Below are 25,078 nucleotides of genomic sequence, written 5' to 3'. Positions count from 1 at the left end.
CTTCTATCCATTACAGTTACAATGCAACTCAGTTAACATTAAGCAGATGGAATCAGTCTTGTGCTATATTGCCCTTTTCAAAGCGTATTAACATGGAAAGGGAAAACATTCAAACAGGGCCTCTCAGCTGTGCTTTACAGACCACCAAATGATCAGTTATAGAGCTAAGACCTCTCTAGCCTTTCATAAGGCCAAGCAAGACTTGAGGCACACTGATCTTAGAATAGCAAGCTGCACTCTGGTTCTGAAAAACCAGAAACTCTGGTTTCTGAAAAAAAACTTTATACGCTTTTTTTATTAACTTAAGAATTCCAGCACACATACAGAGCACTAAACATTAGAAACAGCAGGGATGGCTAGCTAAGGTGTATGAAAACACAGCAGCACAGCTATGTGGTTGTTATTCTGTCAACTCTTGGTTCTATTTGGCTATTTTGTTCTTGTCTTCTTGCAAAGCCAGTGCAGTGACATGTTATGAATTAGGTTTAAAAGGTGACTGGTAGAGGAAACCTAGGTAGTTAGCAAAACTTCAGCACTGGATAACTGCCAGAAGTCCTGCTCCTTCATTATCAACATGGTATAGGAGGCAGGAACTCAGTTGCTGGATTCAGTACATACATTTGGGACCACTATTGCTGTCCTTGGCAGGTCAGTCTAGATTACTGACACTAACGTCACACTCCCTCTGAAAGCCTGCTAAAAAGAACAAGATGAGCAAAAGCAAAATATTTGCTAAGCAGAAAGGGCCTTTAAGAACTTGAAGACTAATGCCTCACTCTCCATAGTGGCCTTTTCTATAGCTTATGGCCTGTTTTAAGGTTTGGATCTTTATTTTAATAGCTTCACTGATTAAGGCCTTGTAGGCCTTTATTTCGTGGAATCACAGACTTGCTCCTCTTGGCAACTACACCAGACTTCAGACATTACAGTGAGGAGCACTGGACTGACAGACATAACCTCACAAACTAGACAATGCTTTGTGGAGCTCAGGCTCAGCATTATTTCTGGAGGCCTGTCGTAGTCAGCTGCTGCCAAATATTAGACAAATGCAGGGACCTTTCACCTCATGCAAGCGTTTCCAAACCAGATTTATGAACAACTATCTAACAATTAGATCATTTAATCTATTCTTTTTTTTAAAAAGGAAGCGTTAGCAAGTCAAACATTTTTCTTGCAATTACAGTGCTTTGTCTCTAGACACCAATTTTTATGTTAGCATAACCCCTATGAGGTGAAAAAAGGAGTTTCAATGATATAAAGCCAGATAAAATTCAGGACCACCATGGATCACCACCTCTTGAAGGAGGTGATCCTGCCCCTCTACTCTGCCCTCGTGAGATGTCACTTGGAGTACTGCGTACAGTTCTGGTGTCCTCAACATAAAAAGGACATGGAGCTGTTGGAGCGAGTCCAGAGGAGGGCCACGAGGATGATAAGAGGGCTGGAGCACCTCCCGTATGAAGACAGGCTGAGAAAGTTGGGGCTGTTCAGCCTGGAGAACAGAAGGCTGCGTGGAGACCTCATAGCAGCCTTCCAGTATCTGAAGGGGGTCTATAAGGATGCTGGGGAGGGACTCTTCCTTAGGGACTGTGGTGGTAGGACACGGGGTAATGGGTTCAAACTTAAACAGGGGAAGTTTAGATTAGATATAAGGAAGAAGTTCTTTACAGTGAGGGTGGTGAGGCACTGGAAGGGGTTGCCCAGGGAGGTTGTGGATGCTCCATCCCTGGCGGTGTTCAAGGCCAGGTTGGACAGAGCCTTGGGCCACATGGTTTAGTGCAAGGTGTCCCTGCCCATGGCAGGGGGGTTGGAACTAGATGATCTTAAGGTCCTTTCCAACCCCTTCTATTCTATGATTCTATGAATATCATTCCAGCAATAACAAACAGCTCATCATTTCTTCTAATTATAAACAGAAGGAAAGCAAGTATTGGCCAGAGAACAATCTAACAATATTGACAATTGATGGCCTTCCTTTCTACTCAGAGCCTTGAAATTATTTAACTATTCTGAAGTTATGTTGTAATGGCTTAGGTGAAGGGAGAGGTTGCCTGTCAGGAATAGTAACTTTGCAACGTGAGTTCATGTAGTTCCTTTTACTTCTGAAAACAGTTTAATGCATTAGTCATCATTAGACAATAACATCCTCCACAATTATCATATCCAAGAGCTGAGCAGAACTGCAAGAGAAGTGGCACACTGCCTAAAAAGTATCTCTTCCTGTTAATAAACAACTCTCCAAAAGTCAAGCATAGCTTTAAAAAATAAAATTCACAACAATCATTTCTGAAGCATTTCAAGTAGCAACAATTCTAAGGCTTGCCCCAGAGTTCGTCATGTTTTGTATTTTCCCATATTTCCCTACTTTACTTTCAATGAAGACAAACACTCACAAAATTACCTTCCTCAGAAACAGCAGTCGTGCATGCATATTCCAGGAGGAACTGTCAAGTGCACAAACTGTTACAAGGGGAGAGAAGGACTTCTCTCAACACTCACCCTTATCAAAATTGCAACATCGTAAAACAAGAGGAAGAATGACTGCAGAGTGACTCTGAATTAGCAGCTTTGCTCTCTTCCTGCTCATCTCTATTATTCCTCAAATGCTGACAGAGACTTACCCCAGACAGGCTTCCCAGAACCAGTTTGACCAACTGTTTCACGTATGAAAAAGAAGGGGCACAGTTACTGTTCCTTATGTGGGCGCTGCAAGCATCCAGAACAGTCCGTACAGATACACGAGCATAAATGACATCTTCACACATGCAAAGGAGGATGCTGTTGAGATGATCTCCAAGTTTGATAGGCTAGTGACAAACAAACACAGGAGAGATAGGAGAACCAGTTTTATCAGCAACTTGTGGTATACACAGAGACAAAAGACATTCAGCACAGTAAAATAACTATTCATGAGACTTGCTGCCTATGTTATCTGAATACCAATTTGAAAGTCACCATCTAGATGGCAAAAAAATAGCAGTTGTAGATCAGGACAGGCATTCATCATCTAGATTAGATTCCTACCCTACAACAACCTGGTTAAAACAAGCTGCCTGATCTGTAAGTTCAGGTCACTAATGCTTCCCTTTCTCAAGGGCTTAATGACCGGCAGAAATGTTCAGAGGAAATTTTCTTTGCTGTTTCTGAACATTCTGCAATTTTGTAACAGTCTCTGCTCATTTTCTACAGTTCCTCACCTCACCAATATTTTGCAGCACCTGTGTTAGCATTTCCAAAGTGCAGTGACATCATCAAACAGTATCAACCAAAAAAAAAAGGAATAAAACAGCAAAGCCACTAGTTAAGGAAGCAAAGCTTCACAGCTGCAAGACAACACCCATACAGATAAGAACCATCTAGAATTAGTTCTCCTCTACCCATTCAGCTAATCCAGTGCACTGTATGTGGAATATCACTCCTCAGGGTATGCAATAATCAGCAATAACACTTGTTCCCAGATGCCGCAGGCACTTGGGACTTGAACTTTCTGATCTGCACCTCTCCCAAAGTGGGTGGTTACCCACAAAGTACAAGCATTGTTGTGCTTTTTGCATCACAGAGCACTTCAAACCATTACAATCTTCCAATCTTCCCTGTATTAGTACTCCCAAGCTGTACCATTAAAAAAAACAAAAAAAAAAGAAAAAGAAAGAGGGTTCTGTATGACCCTTATTTAATTAACACAGGCTTTCCCCATCCCTCTGTTTAGCACTTCTAACTAATTGTAAAAATCACTCTTGTATTCAACCACACTCCCAGCAGAGAAGCAGCTCATTAACCAACATAGGCAGACTAATATGGAAAAAAACCCCTTAAAGATAGGAAAATCTGAATGTGCAATTTAACAGTTAAAAGTAATGCCATATGCAGACTGTCCTTTTGCCCCCACTAACGCCACTGGGCAGAGGCGCCACATGAGACATCCCAAAGGTAAATTTTAAACTTCTACTCCCCCTTTCTTTTCAGGCATACCTCACCACACTGTCTTTGGAAAAATACTGTTATACCAAAAGGTAGAGTACTCCTTCCCACTGCATTACTGTGAGATTGTTGCTACAACCTGACACAAAAGGAAGAAACAAAGAAAAGGGGGACTAAAATTCATGCCAACTTTCTGCTCAACACCTACCTTTACCTACCTTCAATCACTCTCCCACTACTGCTGAATAGTGCTCCTTTCATCTCCTACAAGATGGGAGAGCAAATAAAGGGCATAGCTGTCTAAGAAAATATTGGGGCTTCTGGGACAGGCACTGTAGGCATTACAAATAAGTACCCTTAAAACAGTCATCTCTTTAATTGTTCTGACTTTTGTATTTGGGCAGCTACTTCCGAATCAGCATAACTGAGAACCCAACTACCACTCCGTTAAAGAAAATATTAGGAACTGAACACTTATATTGCCAAAGAGCCTTTCAAAAGTTTCTTCCTTACCCTTACACATAACACCAACTAGTAGGACTGAACTCAAATATGAAACAGAAACAGCTCCTTGAGCTGCACAATGCTCTGCCAAATCCCGCAAGTGCAAGTCCATCATGAAACACTTTATTGGATGCATTTCATCTTACGTTCACTCTTTCGCGTATTGGCTTCTGAAAGTTTATTTGGGGGCAGGGAAGGAGCACCCAGGAAGATGATGAATCACATCATCTTCAGTCAGATTTGGAAAGACAGTCTAGGAGTTCTGCTGGGTGTGTGAAATAACCTCATTGAGCAATAACACTCAGCTCTAAGCAGTCTGCAACTGGGTTAGCATTGACTGACAAGTCAATAGGAAGAGTCTACTCCCTCTTCCAAACAATTCATACCCTTTCTTGGCCATTGCGTAACATAAGTATCTGTATGTGCCAAGTCCAGACTCCCAGAAACAGCAGCATAGAGAACAAGTTGCTTTATTATGAGTAAAGTAACAATGTTATTTAAATATTTGTTTTTATATGCCTAAACTAAAACAAATATTTTTCTCCTTTGTCAGCAGCTTCAACTGTTGTCTTTCAGCCTGTGACACTACAGAATAGACTAGCCCAGATATATCTTCATGGAAGCTAATAGAAAGGTAGTATCAGCACTTTTTCTTTCTGCTAGATACTACCACTCTCGCACACTCCACAGGAAAATGTTCCAAGCACAGGAATGAAATCTTCTTCTTCAGTGTCTCATTATGACACCCTACATGTTAACTCAAATGCAGATTCAGTCAAACTATCAACTCTGAAGTTGCAATATTAAACAAAGCTTACCTGACTTTGAGGAACTTCATGGTCAGCTCCCCAGAAGAGTGCCATACCGAGAGAATAAATATGGACCTGTCATGAGGCACAAGACATCAACTCATTGAACAGGACTGGAAATGCAAAGCAGAACTTTAAAATGGAACAACTAACAGCATCATTTTGTCTACATTTACTCCTGGCATTTAAGCTCAGTTGTCTTTCAAATTGTTTTTCTCCTTTGCCATGAGGGTAGGAGAAGAAACCCTACTGCTATGAAATAAATGTCCTACTGCATCTAACCAGTGCCTCTATCTTCTCTGTTCAGTTTTAAGCTTTCATCTCACTTTGAAGCCACAAGCACATGTAATCCCTTTTACCAGCCTAGTGTGGGGTACACACTCTATTGTTTTGTCCAAAGGTCCTTAAATTTTAATCTAAACACAAGGCAGACCTCAGCAGGAATCAAACAGCAGGCTACTACCGTCAAGAGATCCCTAAGACTGGGATCAAAGGAAAAAAAGGAATGAACATAAAAGTATCAACATATAAAGCAGTCACCGTAACCCATTATTGACACTTTAAGATACATTAATCATTACATGTATAATTAATGATTAACATCATCATTAATGACATTAATGTATCTTTAACACAATTAGCCCACCAGGACAGGGAATAAAACCTTTAAATACTGCAGAATTAAGAACACAAACACATACTGCCCCTGTAGGTGACTGTGAAAACCGAACAGGTAAGTAAGTGCAGAAAAAAAGCAGTTTTTCTGTACGGTGTAAGTAACATACACTAGTGATGATTCTTTCTACCAAGTTATTAGTAGTGTTTGTACTACTTAAATTTGTGCTACTTAAAGCAACAAGTTTATTAGATAATTGTGCAGGTGATGAACAGCAATTAAAGGGACAGCAGCAAATTAGAAGCAATTTGCTTAAGTCAGCCTCTTTGCTAACTAAAAGCAAAACATCTAACTTCAGTCCTAGAAATACATATTGACAAGATCTGTCCAGACTCGAGTACTTAATATAGAGATTTAAAAAACTTCAGTGTAAATTGAGTGTACAAGTCTAATGGATGGACTCAATAGAACTTACAAAATGATAAAAATAATTTTCTTCTTCTCATATAATACATTAAGTTGTTAAAAATCAAACAGCTAGGCATAGCTTAAGATCCTACAAGAGAATTCATCTTTGTACTGAGGAGTCTCTTAGCCTACTCAAGACAACAAAATATATTCTCAAAGACTCAGAAAAAGGATGATGCATAAATGTTTTTCATTTTAGACCGCTCTGCTTGAAAGACATTATACCATTACTCCACCATGCCAGGAATTAACCCCAAAACACAAGTATGATATGTTTTCAGATTTCTGTTGTAAAACAGGAAAAAAGTTTCATTTTTATGTATTTGGAAGAGCAGCACAGCTTTGTAACAGGGTAAGGAAGTGATTACTAAAGACACTTAGAAGCAACATGCATTAAAATTGTACTAGTAAATTCAACATACTTTGAGAAGCAGTCCAGTCCTAAACTTCTGCCACTTAAATCTTGTCAGATGGTCGCTGTCTGGCATATGAGTCAGCGCAGGACAGAAAGGTTTCCATCAGCATAAGGCAATGATATATAGCAGACACTGCTGACACATGGTTACTCACTGGTACAGTCCAGTCCAGCTGACTGACAAACACTGAAACACAGTCTTATGCTAGACACAAATATGTAGCCAGCACTGTGTACCTAACAAGGGCTCACCCATCCTTCAGCTTCCTCTCAGAAAGCAAGCACTGGCCAAAGTAGGGTCTCTCTGTTCCATACAAAGAACAGAAGAGGACAGAAGTCACAGACACTGACAAACTCCAGGGTTCTCAGTTAACACCATCGCTCCATTCAACCAGAAACATTATCTTTTAAATACTGAGAAAATTGTTCCATATCTGGTTGGGAAAAAAAAACCCAACACAACAATGAAGTAACAACAAACAACCCCCACAAAAACAAACCAACAAACAAAACAAACAAACAAAAAAAAAAACCCAAACCAACCAACCAAAAAAAGCACCTCCCAACTCCTCCCATCTCCCCAAAATACAAGAAAAGCAATTAAAAAGTCTATTATCAAAATTATTAATTATAATCAGAGAACTGGTCATGGTCATAAGTTTGTCAGTATTCAAGCAGCATTTGGACAATGCTCTTAAATATATTTCATTCTTTGATTGCTCTCTGCGGAGTTTGGAGTTGGACTCCATGATCCTCATGGGTCCCTTTCAACTCAGGATATTCTATCATTCTATGATTCTAAGCAACATAATGGAAGGTGTTTTCCACCAAGAAGTGCATCATCCTCAACAAAAATATTATCATACAACCCTACAAATCAGACCTCTAAATTAAACATGCTACCCTACTGACCTATCTGAAAACAGCTTTCAAAACAAAAGCATCTATTCAAAACTTCTAGCTCATTTTTCTATTTTGATGCTTTTAATATTTTCCACAAAATATCAAAACATCAAATTAATTTCCAAAATGCATCACAGAATCAATGAGATTGGAAAAGACCTTTAAGATCATCAAGTCCAACCTTTACTCCAGGACTGCCAAGCCCACCACTAAACCATGTCACTGAGGGCCTCGTCTACACGGCTTATGAACGCTTCCAGGCATAGCGATTCCATCATTTCCCTGAGCAGCCTGTTCCAATACCTGACCACCCATTTGGTTAAGAAATTTTTCCTAAGATCCAACCTAAACCTTCACTGTTGCAGCTTGAGGCCGCTTCCTCTTGTCCTATCAGTTGTCTTTCACTATAATTTTGAATGGCTTGCTTACTCTATTTCTAATAAGCTTGCAGTTACCTCAGACTATTTTGTATTCAAATTGACTGTGTGTCTAGGAATCAAAAGGGTATTCATTGTCTGTCATTTTTTCTAATATTTATACTCGAATACACTGTTACTTTGTATTAGCGAGTAAAGTTGTAACTTCAAAAGACAAATGCAACCCTGTCACTATGTTACAAAGCCTTCAGAAACAAGACATTTTTCTGCCTTCAGCAGCTTTCAGACATGGTCTGATTTCAGAAAAACAATCAAAAAGGAAAATAGTGAAAATTTCCAGTAAATGAGTTCAGTGAACTACAGCAAGTTGCGATAGGAAAAAGTTACTACAGTCAGCATGTGTGAACCAAGATATAAGAAACAAGTCGTCAACATACCAAGACAAATAACCAGTGTACTATCCAACACACAGTTTAACACAAATGGAAAGGGAAACAGTCAAAAACCCCCAAGGCATACATAAGCTATTTACAAGCCCTACTAACTTCAACTAATCAAGCCCTAATATGCCAAAAGTTTTTGTACAAAGCTATGTTTCAGGTAGCTTTCTACTTCCATATAAGCAAGTAAGCAAATAAACCCAGAAGGACTGATACGTTTGAAGCATTTTGCACAGATATATAACACTGTGTAGTTCCCAACCAGGGGATTATAGATGAGTATCACAGATGCTCTGGTCTTCTTTTTTTCCTGATGCATTATCAGAGATTATTTTTACATGTACTGGTATATAGCATGGCCATCATGAAAAGAGTTCAATTCTCAATGGTACATTTCTAAGAATACAACTGGAGGGTCTCATAAGAGCAAATGCAGGACGAGTAATTCTCAGATCCTATCTTGAGATTATGGCTGTCCTTCACTGCACCCAGACATGACCACCACACTGGGAGAACAGCTGTCTGATTTACCACAAGGCTTTAAACCAAGAACAAGAATGGTAGTAGCAAGTTTTTTTCAGATGTTTTTGTACCATCCCAGGCTATCAGAAGAGTTAATTTCCTCCACCAGTGCGTGCAAAACACACACAGAAAATCAAGTAGAGTTCAAAGACAATACAGGTTAATTCATCTCAAGCCCAAAGCCTGAAGCTTCAGCCTAATGCTAAAGCTGAATACCACAAGCTAAAGGGTTTTATTTAGTTTATACATGACTGTATAAGTAATTTGCTTATGTAAAGCCAAAGCTTGCTATTTCCACATCCAATTGTTTCCCAAAGAAAATAAGCAACACAGCTGCTGCAGTCTAGAGTCTCAATTTTGTCGTTGCCTCCCAGCAAGCAAGGTTATACTGGTATCAAGAAATAAACTCACACAGCCACAATCAACGAGGATTAATCAGTGCTGCATATGTGCAGAATGCCATTTGGTCACCACCTTTTGATATGCTGTGGTGGAGTTTACAGGCCACAGTGGCCCCTCTGAGTATTTTCTGCCTAAAGGTTAAGATAAAGAAACATCAGAGCATGGCTTTTAATAGTAACAGTTCTCTGTTTATTTCAAAAAGAAAAAAGTAACATACTGAATGAATACTGGCACAGAACAAAGAATGCAATCAGCTCTAACAAAGGTCACAACAATGTCAGTTCAAAACTCTTTTCTGGCATTTTAAAGGCCTGTTTTGTATATTAACTTCAGAGTTGGCAGTAGAGGTAACATTACTGTCTTCAACAGTGTTGTCTCTCTTGAAAGAGGATAAACAATTCCAACAGTATGACTACAGAGTTTGGCAGCTGCATCCTACATAACTGATCCACAATTTGCATTGATGTCAATGTTATTTTTATTTCTCTATTAAAACTTTCAACCTAAGTTGCTAATTGCTTATAGCTTTGTCATAGGTAAAATTATATAAATATTTTATTATATCATTAATTTTGACTATATTGCAGGGCAAGAAGGATGTCTAAAGGGCTTGCAAGTAAGTGAGGAAACAGGGATTTTTGGTAGGTATTTGGTGATAAGGAAAACTGACTATATACAAGGTTTAGAAGAAAAAAAGCTGCAAACACAAAAAATTCAACACAAAACCCTCCATGTTTCAATAGTCCTTGTGCGCACAACAGCAATCAGTGCCGATCCCAGTTTCCTCTGGAGTAAGAGTATGTTGCTGTTCTTCCCAACTGCCAAATGTCATAATTGTTCCCAGATTACAACAGTGGTTGCTGCTAGCTTCCTTCCCTAAGGATTATTGATCCAGAGAAGCCAAAGAGATGGAAATAGGGCACAGCTTCCTTCTTATTCCCACATTAAATATCTTTGACTAGGCCAAGGGAATGTTTTTCTGGGGAAAGCATTACTGTTCGCTACAAATTATTGTTAGGAAAACAGCTGAGAAGCTAGTCATTTTGACTGTGCGTATCAATGACCTGGAGGAGATCACACATACACACCTACCTGCCTCAACATCTGCACTTGAGGAAGAGTTAAAAAAGGAAGGTGGAAAGGAACAATTTTGCACACATATAAGGAATACTTATGTTAATTAAAACAAACCTTCCATGATTAGTGTAGGAATACCCTATTTTTTTAAGCCCGGGATTGTGCTTGAGAAACTCCCTTGCTTATCTCTCAGATGCATTTTGCCAAAAATATTTAAAAAATTTAAATTAGTGGTGTTGCTGTAATTTTTTAGAAAAACAAGGCAAAGTGTTGCTTACTACTAGTTTGATGGTCAGTTATTCTGTGCAGCTATTGCCCAAGTATGGCTGTCAGTAGCACACATGTGACAGGGACCTACACACAGACACTTCTTCCTAAGTGCATACAACCATAATCACTATCCCACTTCTATGGAAAAGGTAGGAGGATCCCTGCCCCTCTCACAAAAGAAATCAAGAATTACACATACAAATCAAGAAACACAGGCAGCCAAAAAGGACAGTTTAAAGCTACTTTGTGTAAGGATCAACAGCAATAGACAACTGTTGTCTGCCAAGGAAGAGGAACTGTACCTTTTCAACATCTGACAAAGATGATAAAGAATGGTTCTGCAGAACCTCCGGTGCTGTGAACGCTCGCAGGTCTTGTTGGGAGACATTTTCATCTGTAAATGATACACTGCCAGATGGGAGCAACAGGAGAGACCATGGAGAAATGATGAATCCCAGAGCAGTAGGATCAGCTGTATTTGAAAGGAAAAAAACAAACAACTGAAATTAAAGCGACATTGTTTGATGTCCTTGCTTGATGTTATTTTATTTGCTCAAAGGCACGTTTAATAACCAGCCTACATATTATTAATGAAATAGATTCATGCTTCCTTTTTCACTTGTGGTGCTTCATAACCACAGCAACCACCTCAATTTTAGTCACACTAAGGAGTAGCGCCTATCTTTATTGACTATTCTTTGCTATTATCATACCAGCCAGCTCAATAAGAGCCTGCGGTATGTGACCTCTTCTGTCCTCAGGCTATTTCATTTATGCTACAGTTGACATATAAAATGATCACATTTCCTACTGTACATGTCATTAAGGCTAACTCCATTCCTATTGTAGGAATTAACTGCTTTAATATATCACTGCTGCAACAGCAATGATCCAAAGAGAGAAGACAAAGTAGAGAAGGAAATTCTTATTAGAGTAGCTGACAGAACTGGACAAAATGGAAAAGTTCTGGGGCACAGAAGTCCTTTTTAGCTCAAAGAAAAAAGGTTTTGCAAAAGGGAGGAAGAAAAAATTAATCCTAGGCAGAAGTGGGCAAAGAATAAACCTAAAACCTTACTAAGATCACCCATTCAAACTCTGTTTATAACACTTGAGAACAGCAAAACTAGCACTGAAATCAGCAAACCAAAAGTGACAATTTCCTACACCACAAATATAGGATTTGCCAGCTGCGTTTTTGATGTCTGATAACACTGCTGTCAAGCTTTGGGCCACAGACCTCCTAAAAAAATAAAATAAAATAAGGGTGGAAGGGGAAGAAGGAGGAAACACAGGCCACATGCACAGGGGAAAGTGTTGAACCCAAAAAAACTACCTTGAAAATAAAAGTTAACTAAGGCAGGAAAAGAGAGACCATTTCCTTGAGTCAAAATATTTTTTTCTACTCCTCAAACAGTAAACCAGCTCAGTTTCACTGAAGGAGGCATAAGCTTTTGTCTAAGTAGAAATAGAAGTTAAATGTTATTTTTCTACAGGCAGAGGCAGTTGCTTTGTTTTCTGCTACATGATATATCAAAGACTTGAGGAAACACACATTTAAAGGATAAATATTTCTTTTCCCTCTACATAGTAAGCAACAACAGCAGAATAATAATTTCCTCTTTCAGCTCCACCACTAACAAAATTTTCCACTCTCCTGTCAGCTCAAGATGTTCCTACAGTGCTGGTTCCTAGCTTGACCAATTATCTTGTAATCTAGAATATTTCTAATCTCCTAGGAAAAGTATTAAATTACTGCTTGCAGGTATCAGATGTAAAAGGATCTACCAAGTAAGTCCTTCAATTTCACAACTCCCCTTCCTCCAAAAGGAGCTAAGAAATTGCTTTTAAGCTTTCTACATTCTGTGATACCAAAGCAAAACCATATTAATAACTTGGTAGTACAATTATCCAGAAAAACATTCCCAACTTGCAGATCCTGAAGCTCTGAAAGTTTCCTCTCCTACCAACATGTGCAAGAGAGATCATTCAGTAGAGAACCCAATAATTAATTTTGCAATCTAAGACCAACATACACAATTTTCTGAATATACCTTGAATTGCTATGCAGAATTTTGCTTTAAAAAGGAGAAGAGACTATGGAGGGCAACAAACATTCTAGAAATGGAAACATCCTACAGAGCCTACTCAAGTAGCTATTTCAAGTTGTTTAATCACCTGATAACCAAAGGAGTTTGTTACAGCTTTTCTAATGGATTTTAAAATGCCAGTGTGTTTTGCAGAAAGCCAGTATGACAAGCTTAGGATTCACAGTGCAGAACTGGTTTCCCCCTGCTCTGCTTTTTATAACGTATAAGAGAGGCTCAGTCTTCTTGGGGAAATGTGTTTCATTGATCTGGTTTTCTCCCATTGGCCCAAGAGAGATAAGTAATTGACGGATGGTATCTCTGCTCATGTAGGGTAAGCCAGTTTAAGCTCTCACACAGAACTGCTGAGCTCCCAACGGAAACCAGAGGTCTTTGTCATACATATATATATATATATATTTTAAAAAGCCCCAGTCCCCCAAAATCACCCTGAAAAATACCAAATACAAAACCAAATGCAGCAGTATCTCTATTATACACAGAAGACAAGATCTAAGGGGGTTTTTTTTCTATCCTATTTCAGTAAGTAAAATTGAAAGCCACGTTAGATGAACCTATGGATGTCAATATAAGCTAAACTACATAAAACATGGCTCAATAAACAAGTTGTACAAGTATCTTTCTGCTTCTAGACCTCCACCAGTGTGACTTCAAATACTTCCAAATATTGAATTTATCAAGGTGATTGGATTTTACTTTTTTATAAATGTGTTAACATCATATAGATTTGGTCAAGAAAAATTCTAAATTTCATGCTGACATTAATTACCAATCCTTACACTACAGTACACATTTTCCCTCTTCCCCACAGCAATCCAATCAGCTCCTAGCTACAAAAAGATTTAAGTCTGGAATCACTCTCTTTAATGGCCATGACAAAAATACCTGCTTGATACAGCAGTAAAAATGATCAGTCATGTCCAAGATCATGGTGTCACCAGGAAGTGTAGCAAGACACTTGGCATGAGGCAAATGACATTACCTCTACAGACACCTTCTCTTAGCTTAGCCAACTTCAAAACCAGAGAGTTTAGAAATCTCATATTGTGAAATAGCTATCAAATTTGTAAGTTTAAAAATAAGATGAGCTGATAAAAACTCCTTCAGCAAGACCTTTAAACGGAACATATGATGAAAGTACTGAAACTTGACATCAACTTAATTAAATAAAATTTTAATTAAGAATGAAAATGACATTATCAATTCCTCCCAGCCTCAAGAGATGCCATTTTGCACTATACCTCTAACCCCACTTCCTCAAACAAAACAGAACAACTGTCGTTCACTGTTGCGGCAATAAGTTCAGATGGCAAACAAAAGAAATGTGAAGATGGAAAGACCCTTCCTATTATATGCACATAAGAAAATATTACATTATATAGCAAAGCATTTTTAGAAAGACCACCTTAGTTGGCCATCAATTTCCAAAAATAGCCCTGTACTGGATTATTTACTAGTTCTGTGTTTATAGACCATTGACATAAAAAATTAAATATTTTAAATTATAAGATATCTGCTTAAAAGCCCCTAATCAAAAACCTTCAAGTAATGTGGAGGGTTTATCATTAAGTTAATGTTTCGTACAACAAAGACTTTAAATACATAGGAACTTTTCATATCCTGAAACATACTACAGAAACAATGAGACTGAAACACAATTTAGTTTTAAGAACACTAAAAAACCCTACACATTTACCTGACATCTTCCCAATATTAATTTCAACAAACTTTGGAGCATGCATTTGTCCCTTACAGATGTAGAGGCTGAATTTACTTATTCACATACAGTATTTCTGTCCACAATCTTCATGATCTGAAGCCATGTACAATGGATATGTTTCATTGTAAGTTTAGAAAAAGGGCTGATTTTGCCAAGCTCATTTAGTTGACATTTTCTTAGATTCTTCTTTTAGTAGCTTTTAACTATTATAGCAGATCATACTGCCTACATCACAACTTGGGGAATCTGATCTACTGTTACAAAGGATGAGAATAAAGTAACTCATTTTCCATTTACTTCCTTAAGGCATGCATCACAAACCAAAATAACTGTCTCAAAGCTCCTACTATGCAGATTTAACCCAAGAAAAAAAGTATCAAAGATGCAATGCGTCAAATAGCCAGGGACCATAGGAAAACAACAGAAACTAATTTCCAGTCATAATATTCATGTCATCTTCTGTTTAGGCTTTAGAATTTACAAGAGCAGCAAGGAAAATGTATTAGGGAAAAATGGCAAAACCAAAAAACAACCAAACCAACCAAAACAAAAGAGATTAAAACACCTCTTTCTAAAAGCACTGAAATTCAGGATATGGCTCCTGGTCAATTTTCTATCCAGTAGGTTTTGAACTATGCTAATGCTGCCAGCCTTCCGAGTTAACTCCAGAACTATGCAACTTGGTAACAAAACACTTGTGAGAGCACAGTTTTATCCAGCAGTGCCAAGACAGAGATAAATAATGTGCTCTTACTTAAAGTGAGAGAGTGAACTGGTTTTGAATGCAATAAAACCTGAAATAATCTTTAGGTACATCTGCCAAACAAATGAAAGACTTATAAAACAGTCTTTTACATGATTTAACAGGATACAAGTATCCAAAGATGAAAAAACCCCACTACATTATAAGAAACAGGAAGTTCAGGTAGAAATCTAAAATGGATCCATTTTACAATATTGACGGCAGGTAATTTTGAATTCCCAGACTATACAGAATACAATTCAAGCTCCTTCAGTTTTGTTTTTTCTTCTCTCTTATGACACAGCTGTTAGCAAAAAAGATTGTAAGTGATGTACATTTCATTTCTTTCATGACACGAAAGAAATACCTTAAAAAAAGCACAGAACAATCCAAATAAAAATAAAACGAAAATCAAACAACCCACACCAAAAAACCCACAACCAAACAAAACCAAAAAAAACCACTACAAAACCCACAAAAGCCTGATCTCTTTCCTTCTCAGCTATCAAAAGATCAAATGTTACCAGAAGGTGAAAAAAAAATTGTTCCTCAACAGTTATTGGTAAAGAGAAAAAAACAACCATTTAATGCCTGACAGAAAGGAGTGGCTGGAAAATGAGGTGAGGGGTTTTTTTCCTCCCTCTTATTGTGTTTTCCCTCTTGTCAATTGAAATTGGCATTTCCCTCTCCATCTCAACTAGGTCTACAACAACTTGAGAACCACCACTAGTGCCTGTCAACACATTTCACACTCTGCCTTCCTTTGCTTCATTATACTTACCCAAGCTAAGCAGATTCAATGGGTATGACTGTCAACAAGATTTACAGGTCCCCACAAAACACAATTGTCCTTCTTCACATCCACTTTCAGATGTTATCACTTTTCTTTACATAAATAATTCCTCATACAAATTTGCAAGACAGTCAATTTGTAAAGTGCCTCTTTCTTTGCTCAACCTCCTTTTTATTAACAGGCTTTTTCCTCTTCTCTTCCCCCTCCCTTTAAACACACCTTGAAACATAAGGTCCAGCTATTTTCAGAATCTGCAATACATGCTTTAGCATTAGGAGTGGCCTAAGCATCAAATGAAGTCTTTATCACTATCAGTTTTGATAAACCTTTTCCAGTTAAACCTACCAAATTAGAGGGATGCCTGGCTTGTAATTCGCAGCAGCAGCAGCAGCGAGCACACTTATATGCTTCTTATATGCTCACATTTGAGATACTTAACTTCAAAGACCTGTTCCTTTGACCTCATGGAGTACTGAGTACATGATACAGCATGTCTGAAAGAGCTGATACACCCTCTCAACAACAAAATAGTTATTGCAGATAATTAAACAGATGTAAGAGAAGGGCAGGTCTGGTATCGGCCTTTTCAAATCTCCAGATTAATCTCAACGTCACTAGTCCAACTGATGTCAGATCTGCAACCAAGTGCTAGACTGTCTTCTCCACCATTTAACAGCTTATAATATGCTGACAAGACAGCTACCAGAGTTGATCTTCTAAATCAGTGATTAGCAACTGGCCATTTCAAGCTAATCTTTCATTGCTTGTAATGACTCAAATCAGTTTGTAAAGTATTTTTAAAGAGTTCAACACCAGCTAGAATTGTAAATACAAATAGGCATAAAATTATGCCCATTTCTGCACCAGTCACTGAATTACACATGGTATGATATGAGATTAACCATGTAAGACATGGATTTTCATTATGTGCTTCACTTATTCACTGCTGAATAAGAAAATAAACTCACTAAAAGACATGCAGTATTTTATAAATCAAGAAGTCATCAAATCTGTAACAGAAGCTTGGTTTTGGGCATTTTTGCCTGTTTTCCTGAAACTAGTTTAAGTAACAAATTAATTGAAGAACATGTTCTCAGTTGATGGGAGTAATAGCAAGGATTCTCAACTTCAAACAGATTGGCAAAACTCTTCCAGGATTAAATAAATAAGTAAATGGTTACTTGGGCTGGTATTTCCTTTAAGTGTGTGTGGTTGCAAGGCTGGCGCAGGGAGATTTGCAACAGACAGCAATTTAAGAGTTGATAATTTCTATGTTCTTTTTATCCCCCTCATTTCAAAACAGTTGGACAACAGACTGTTGAACAATATGCCTTTTTTTTTTTTTTTAAGAAATTTAATATAGAAAACACTTAAAGCTTAATTTTCTTACAGAACAACATATTCATGGACTCCAGAGCTATACAATGAGGAAGAGCATCTCTAAGACTAGTCAAAGCCAAATATGCTATGGACCTGTAGAAGCTAAAAGCTTGCCTCATTGCCCTCTGCCAACGAGCAATTGGTCAGTTCTGAAAAACTTTGGAAATTTACCCTCTGCCACAGAATAGTTCTTCCATGCTGTATGCTAGGTCTGAAATTTGACCAAGGAAAGTAGGATTTTTCTATGACCCTTGTTTGCTACAAGTCTTCCACAAATAAAGAGCGAAATTGAGTCACAGAAGCCTACAGGAACCTCTCCATTCCCTGTTCCTGCATCTCTGCAATGCATCTTTACAAGCCAGCACAGAAACTGATATTCAAGATGACCAAAAAAGTTTCTAGATGGTTTCCTTTGTGAAGCCAAATCTTCATTAAAGACTTATCTGGTTATCCCAATCTTGCTGTGAGGAATTACACTGCCTTTGTCAGCCTTAGCTACATAGTAAAGCTCTTTCATTTGGTGTCTCTTGAAGTGCATTTTACCACAGGGCTATATCCCAGGTTAATTAATAGCATGAAACTAAAAATAGTTTGCTGAACTAACAGAAAAACAACTCAATAAAGCAGTTTCACCTCCAAGAAGAGACAGATTCTTCCAGCAGTGATTTTATCTGAATTTGTATTTTGGTCTTCACCGATAGGAAGGCAAGACCGGAAGCTTCTGCCACCTTAGCTAGTCTTGGCTGACAAACATTCCCCTACATTAAAAGCACATACCAGAAGTCCTAGGGCAGATTTCCATTTTGTGCTCTCATCTTTCAGTACTTGTCCCTCTGAAGGACGCTGTGTTCTCATTACCAACACTTGCATGCAGCCTTCATAGTAACTACGATAACTCTTTTCTGCACTGCCCTCATGCCAAGAAAGGGTCAGCTCTTACTTTCAGTGGAGACTTCCTTCTCAAAAAGAATTTAGACCTAGGATAATGTCTTAAGTGGTTTCACTGTGTATACTTGGGATCTTTCAGATAGATTTCAAGATGGAGCCCAACGTGTTGATTCCTTTAAAGTGTACAAGAGTAAAGCTCTAATCATTCAATATCCCTCTTTAGTCAAGGTCTCACTTGGTCTCAACAACCTGCCCTCTTTAAGAAAAAACAGACAAACAAAAAAATCATTCCTCTGATGCTCTCAGAGATGAGAAAGACACAGGAAATAAGATGCCAGCTTTCCCTTTCTTGCAATACAAGAAGAAGAGGGACAAGATGGTCAGTCAAATTGCAACAATAAACTCAGAATTCCTAATAGGGAACACTTCTTAGACACATGGGCTGTGACCTTGCTGGTGAAGGGGAAAGGGCATATTAAAACTACCCATAGTTTGCCTACCAAAAATTGTTTCAGAGAAGTTGACAAAATTTCCTATTTATAATGCTAAGTCAGCTTGACTTGATCAGAAATCAAATGCTGTATGACAGTTTCTGCCCACATCTGCCTTCTTTCGAGTCTTTATGAAGTATCCAACAGGGAATACTTTCAGAGACTGTGAAGGTAGAAGACAGACCTAGTGTCTGACTTGACAGACTGCCGAAACCAAATCTTAAAACAAAAAACCAACCAAACCAAAAAAACTCCTTAAATGTTGAATCTTCATGAAATTGTAATCTAAACGCATGCAAAAAATACAATAGATTTTGCCCTCAATAATGAGGATGTGCCCTTGCATAGTAATGTAGCAAAACAATGGCCATTTTCAAAGTGTGAGCTTTTAATTTGTCCTGAATAAAACTAAATAAGCTTACACATGCATGCTTATATACAAGGAGATGACCCCCATAAATTTGCTGAAATACTAAGATGCATTATGGGAACACATACTCTGTCTGAAGCCAGGTTCAAGATGCCAAAGTTCAATATTGGAGTTAAGCTTTTATTGCTATAAAAGCAAAATAAAAAAAAAAAAGGGGGGAGGAAAGAGGCTTAAGGATTTGTAGATTTTAAAGAAAAGAAAGGAAAACATATGGAAGACTCAGACCTACTGCTAAATTATATAATTATTAGCAATATTGCAGATGCTCAGCTTGGAGCCTACTAAATTGAGGGGATGGAGAAGAAGCGATACTTACTTCTATTCCTTTAAAGCACGAGTCACCACATTCCTCTTGGTAGCTATATATGTCTTGCTAATTGCATTCTGGGGAATGATACCTAGCCCTCTGGTCAAGTTTTCAGTGGCTCACCTTTGCCTCACTTGGGAGTAAGTCTCTTCAGAGCAGACTCGTCATGACTGCACTGTACTGTACCCATTTCTATGCCTCCCCCTTCAGTATCAAAGTGCTCCAGTGGTCTCAGATTTACTTCTTTTTTTTTATGTTTCTATCTCACTTCAATGAGTCTAATTCAAAGACTGTGGTAGCCTCCTACCAAAGTGATGCTGTGACCAACATGAAACCGAACACGCTGCGTGACCTGACAGAACATGAAGTGATGGTTGAAAACACCCTTTGTGCTGGGGTACAGCTAGGCGCTTTACCCAAATACAACCTAGGAGCAAGTTATTTGTGTTTAGCTCCTAGGAAGAGCAAGGGAGTTTACTTATATGTCATATAAATATAACCAAAATGTTTCCAGTTCTGTATATATCAGTCTTTAAAAATGCTTACCTTTTCTGAATAGTTCTTGAAGGCTCTCTGCACTTTGATTCAAAATTGCCCATATTTCCTCTTCTTGCAACGGTCCCCCCCGAACCTCCAGAGCCTCTGCCAGTGACACATGCATGTTACCTGGGAAATGAGACAGACTGATTTAAGAGTTATTTTCTCCTTGCATGCAGTACTCAAGTAGTAATAACCCATGTTCGACTTTCGGTCACAAAAACTCTCGAATATTAAAAGAAACCATCAAATATAAATACAACAAAACATTCACCATGGCAATAAAGAACTTCGAGCACCCACTACTATGAGAAGAACAACTTGGGTTAAAACAACGAGCCACATTAATACCGTTGGCTACTAATGAATGAACTCAATAAGGTTGAATGCTATGGGCAAGAGTTTGCTCTGCTTTAAAAAAAAAACCAAACTAGAATGATCAGTAGTTACAGGTTTATTAACATAAATCAGCTATTTTATTATTTGACAGGTTTAAGTCAGTCAAGCTGCTGTTAGGAAAGGAAGTGGGTATTCCAATATATTTTCACAGGGCTGCTTATAGTGTCTTACAACCAAATAATAAGAAGCTCTACCTGCAAACAGGCAAGCAAGCAAGCTAGCTGTGCAACTGATAATTACCTCCTTTGTTCAGCTTCTTCATATAGTTTAGAAAACTTAAGTAAAACGGTTAGCAGCACTCTATGTATTGCAGCACCAGGAAAAAAATAAAGACTCCTTTCCCCAGCTAAAAGAGGTCAGGCCTTAATATTTTTTCAAAGATTTAAGCCATTTTCACCATACCACAATATGATAATCAACTGACCAAAATAATCTCGAAAACTGAAGAACGCATCCGTAAATATTCTGGCAAAGTCAAAGCTTCACCATTTTGGTAAGCTCAGGAGCCAACGCATCATGTGTCTGCTTAATTACTTCAGCTTTCTATACACACTAAATGTTCTGACTGAGCACTCGCACCAATTTATATTTCTGATTGAGATGCAGCTGCAATTGATTCTCTCTCTGCTTCTCTCCAAAGCCCAAAAATAAAAACTTGAGGCAGTGAGCTGCAGCAAGAGCCCAAGGCATATTGTCAATTATCAGTGGCAAGTTTGTTAGGTCTAAAAGGCCCCTAAATTGTTGCTGAAAATGGAAAACACAGTTCCACAAGCAATGCATATTGTCCCAAGATCACTAACTGACATCAACAGCTTTAGATGACCCAACAGTACTACTGGAGGTTCCTCCTGCTCCCTTCCAGTCAGCTATCCGGAGCCTCCCCATCAGCATGCAAACCTCGGTCAGATGTACACTCATGGATATTAATCTAACAATTTACAAGCAGGACAGGCTGACTAGATATATACTTAGTTTGCAAACGGTCTAGGCAGTTTCATGCCTTCCATGGTTTTTTTACTTCCAAATAACCAGGCTCATACCCATATAATGGCAATATAAAAGGCTGAATATCCTGCAGTTTCTAGCTGAAAACACAGGCTTTGAAGATACTTGTTGAAGTACTACCCAGAGCCTTTTCCGCTAGAATTCTATACTACACTATGAAAAATTACATATTGTTGGCTGCATTTCATTACAGACCACTTATTCTTCCTTACTTCACAGCTTGCCAGTTTTTGGTATTCAATTATTCTGCATATTTACTAAGCAAGATACATTTTCAACAATTAATGTTCTAAAGTGATCATCAAAAGATCATGGAAGTAAAAACAGATCCAGACCACATTTAAAAGAAAGATGAAATCTGAATCCCCGAAGACAAAAATAAATACACCATTCAAAATTGAAAGCTAGGGACTTGGTACAGGCTTGCAATAAATGGATGAAAAGCCAGAGAGAAACATTTTTCTAGTCAGTATGAGATTCACATACACCTGGCACAGTATCTGGTCTATAATCCATACCAGGGAATTCTGTGGTTTCCTTGTACTGTCTCAAATTTCAGTATGTACACCTAGAATCAAACCAGATTATTCAGATTGAAAGATATCATCTTCTCCTAGGGACTAAAAATATATGATCTGGAAATGAAAACTTTTTGTGTGAAACATTCTAAAGAAACATACCACCACCACCAAAAATTCCGCCCCCTTCCCCCCCAAATCCTTCTCTGCTGCTCCTCTTTTGTCCATCCTGCAAAATCCTGATTCCTTTCAACTATGATTAATAGCGTGGACTGTTCTGTAGCAGATATAAGCTGATTTCCTATTTAACATCACTTCAGAGACCATACGCATGTCTGCTCAAACTCCCAAATATGCTACATCAATAGTAAAAGAATTCTACAGAAAACACGTTTGTTGGTCACAGTAAGAAGTGTATGAATATCTGCCCAGCCGTGCAGACATTGGCTCTAGCAGTGTAAGCAATAAGATCTGCTTGAATATTATAGATAGCAGTAGCTCAATTAATAAAAACAAGTATCACAACACACCAAACTCAAAACATTCCAAATTGAGTTTGGAATCATAGCTGCAACTGGGTTGGAAAAGACCTCTAAGATCATCAAGTCCAACTGTTACCCCAGGATGGCCAAGTCCACCATTAAACCACTAAGGGCCTTATCGACACAGTTTTTGAACACTTCCAAGGACAGTGATTCCACCACTGCCCTGGGCAGCCTGTTCCAATGCCTGAACACCCTTTCGGTGAAGCAGTTTTTCCTAATATCCAAGTCTAAACCTTCCCTGGTGCAGCTTGAGGCCATTTCCTCTTGTCCTGTCTCTTGTTACTTGGGAGAAGAGACCAGCCACGTCCTCTCTTCATCCTCCTTTCAGGTGGTTGTAGAGAGCGATAAGGTCCCCCTGAGCCTTCTGTTCTCCAGACTAAACAACCCCAGTTCCCTCAGCCGTTCCTCTTAAGACTTATGCTCCAGGCCCTTCACCAGCTTGGTTGCCCTTTTCTGGACCACGAGAATACAACATAACATCAATGATTACAAACACAGCCACATGAAAAATGGCACAAATTGGAATTGGAATGGGACTCTAGTCGTAGCCTAACTGTTTTAGTAACTTTTTGGTAACTTTGTTTTGGTAACTATTGCTTTTCTTCCTCAAAACTATCTTAAAGCTGCAGTGCTTAACTGTCACACAGCAACATGTCTGAAGATTAAAGAAGCTTCTGTGAAATGGTTCTCTGCAACCGAGTAACTGACTGAAGCAAGTTGAAGTGGTTTTGGGAAAATGCATGGCCAAAGTTCTCCATCTGTACTATCTGTTAGCGGCCAAGTACCATTAATTTAACATGATGAAGCTGACAGTGAAACTGTCTAGCTCAAAACGTACTTCTTCCCCACCAGTTTGTTTGCAATGGATGTTTTTTACAAGGAGAAAGGAGAAATATGTAGGAATGATAATACTTACAATGCACAATTCTTCTGGATTTGCTGTCTCAAATTCTCAGAGCCTTCAATAAAGTGTCTGGTCCTCTGTTAATACAGAAGCTGAAGTGCTAAGTGCTTAATATGTACAACAGATTTGGGGTTTGTGTAATGCCTGAAGTTTGGTAAATAGCAACATAATGACAGTATGCAGTAACTTATGCAAGAGAAAAACAAAGATTTTGTAGAATACCGTAAGAAAACTATATGGACTGTCTATCTTCACATCTTAGCCCTCTAATTGCAGTTATGTTCATGGCTATACAACATTGTATAACATTCATTTTCCAATTAAATGAATTGCCATTTCATGAAGCCTCATCCCTGGCAGTGTTCAAGGCCAGGCTGGATGGGGCTTTGAGCAACCTGATCCAGTGGAAGGTGTCCCTGCCCATGGCAGGGGGTTGGAACTAGGTGATCTTTAAGGTCCCTTCCAATCCAAACCATTCTGTGATTCTATGATTTAAAATGTGTATTTAAACTCCTATTTCTAAGAACTCAGAGAATGGAAGCCAGGTGATAATAACAGGGGACAGCAGACTAAGAACAGCAACCTCCTAAAATGCAGGAAACAAAAGACGGAATAAAGATGAGTTCTCTCTGTTAAGGGTAAACTTTGAGCTCATTTCAATTGAGCAAAGAGGGGCTAATCCAAGGAGAGAGTGAGAGTGGATCTCAGGAAAGCTGAATAGAATTGGCCTGAAATGACAGAACACAAAGCTGTAAGTAAAATGAAGACCTTTCTCTTCTACTAACAGTACCAATGAGTCTGCTTCAGATTTCCGAAGATGCTCCTGGCAGTTCCTGTGTTTTTCAGGATATCAAGCTGACTGGCAAAGTGACTGGTATCAGGTGACTGGCTGACTAGTTGCATTGGCAGAGTTCTCAAAAGAGTCTTAGGTTCCTGTCAGGCCACTTTCTTGCAATGAGTCCTCTCTCTCCCTGTCTCCTCTTCATTTAAGATAAGAATGATCTACTGTGCTGGCATCCTGTGCATCCTTTCATTCCTTGTAATAAGAAAGGGCAGATAGAAGCACATGGAAAGATGCACCTGCTACAGATGAGTTAATTTCCTTTATCCTTGGGAAAGCATTATGGCGGCATCTTAGCACGAAGGCACATCGACACTTAGCTGAAGATGGGATTGGGAGGCTTACAAAACTAAGCACATCCTGATTCTATGCCTTGCTTTACAAGGTGAGAAGTCTAGGTGCAGTCATGATCAGGAGGTATGACAAAGGGCCTGGTGGTATGAACTCAGCATGAACTGTGAAGGTGTGGATTCCCCATACACCCAAAACCCACACACGATCATGGCCACAGAACATCCAAAAACGGACATTCAAACGGCAGAGAACACAACACAATGTAGGAAGACAGTAGACAAATTAAAATAGTTAGCACTGGAGAAGCATACAGAACCACAGAATCCCAGGTTACATGAACACTACTTTCAGGTTGCTTGTTCTGGGACAGAATTTATTTCCACAGGAAAGGAGTTACATCATGTGGAGGCAGCTCTTTTTCGCTCCAGGACAAGAGAGTAAATTCAGGTGTAAAT

General features: G+C 38.7%; 1 protein-coding gene across 6 annotated transcripts in view; it reads right to left on the bottom strand.

Moving 5' to 3' along the window:
- PTPN13 (protein tyrosine phosphatase non-receptor type 13) overlaps positions 1-25,078 on the bottom strand; it is a 120,692-nt gene that overhangs the window by 72,419 nt on the left and 23,195 nt on the right. For all 6 annotated transcript variants that reach the window (XM_030492576.1, XM_030492578.1, XM_030492580.1 and 3 more), the window contains exons 3-6: positions 20,127-20,246; positions 11,027-11,196; positions 5,244-5,309; positions 2,622-2,807 (exon numbers count right to left, since the gene is read on the bottom strand). In XM_030492576.1, the coding sequence (XP_030348436.1) occupies positions 2,622-2,807; positions 5,244-5,309; positions 11,027-11,196; positions 20,127-20,246 (542 nt within the window). The remainder of the gene's footprint in view (positions 1-2,621; positions 2,808-5,243; positions 5,310-11,026; positions 11,197-20,126; positions 20,247-25,078) is intronic.

This window comes from Strigops habroptila, chromosome 7, assembly GCF_004027225.2.
Source record: "Strigops habroptila isolate Jane chromosome 7, bStrHab1.2.pri, whole genome shotgun sequence".
Lineage (NCBI taxonomy): Eukaryota > Metazoa > Chordata > Aves > Psittaciformes > Psittacidae > Strigops > Strigops habroptila.
This window is presented reverse-complemented; position numbering and strand designations above follow the sequence as displayed.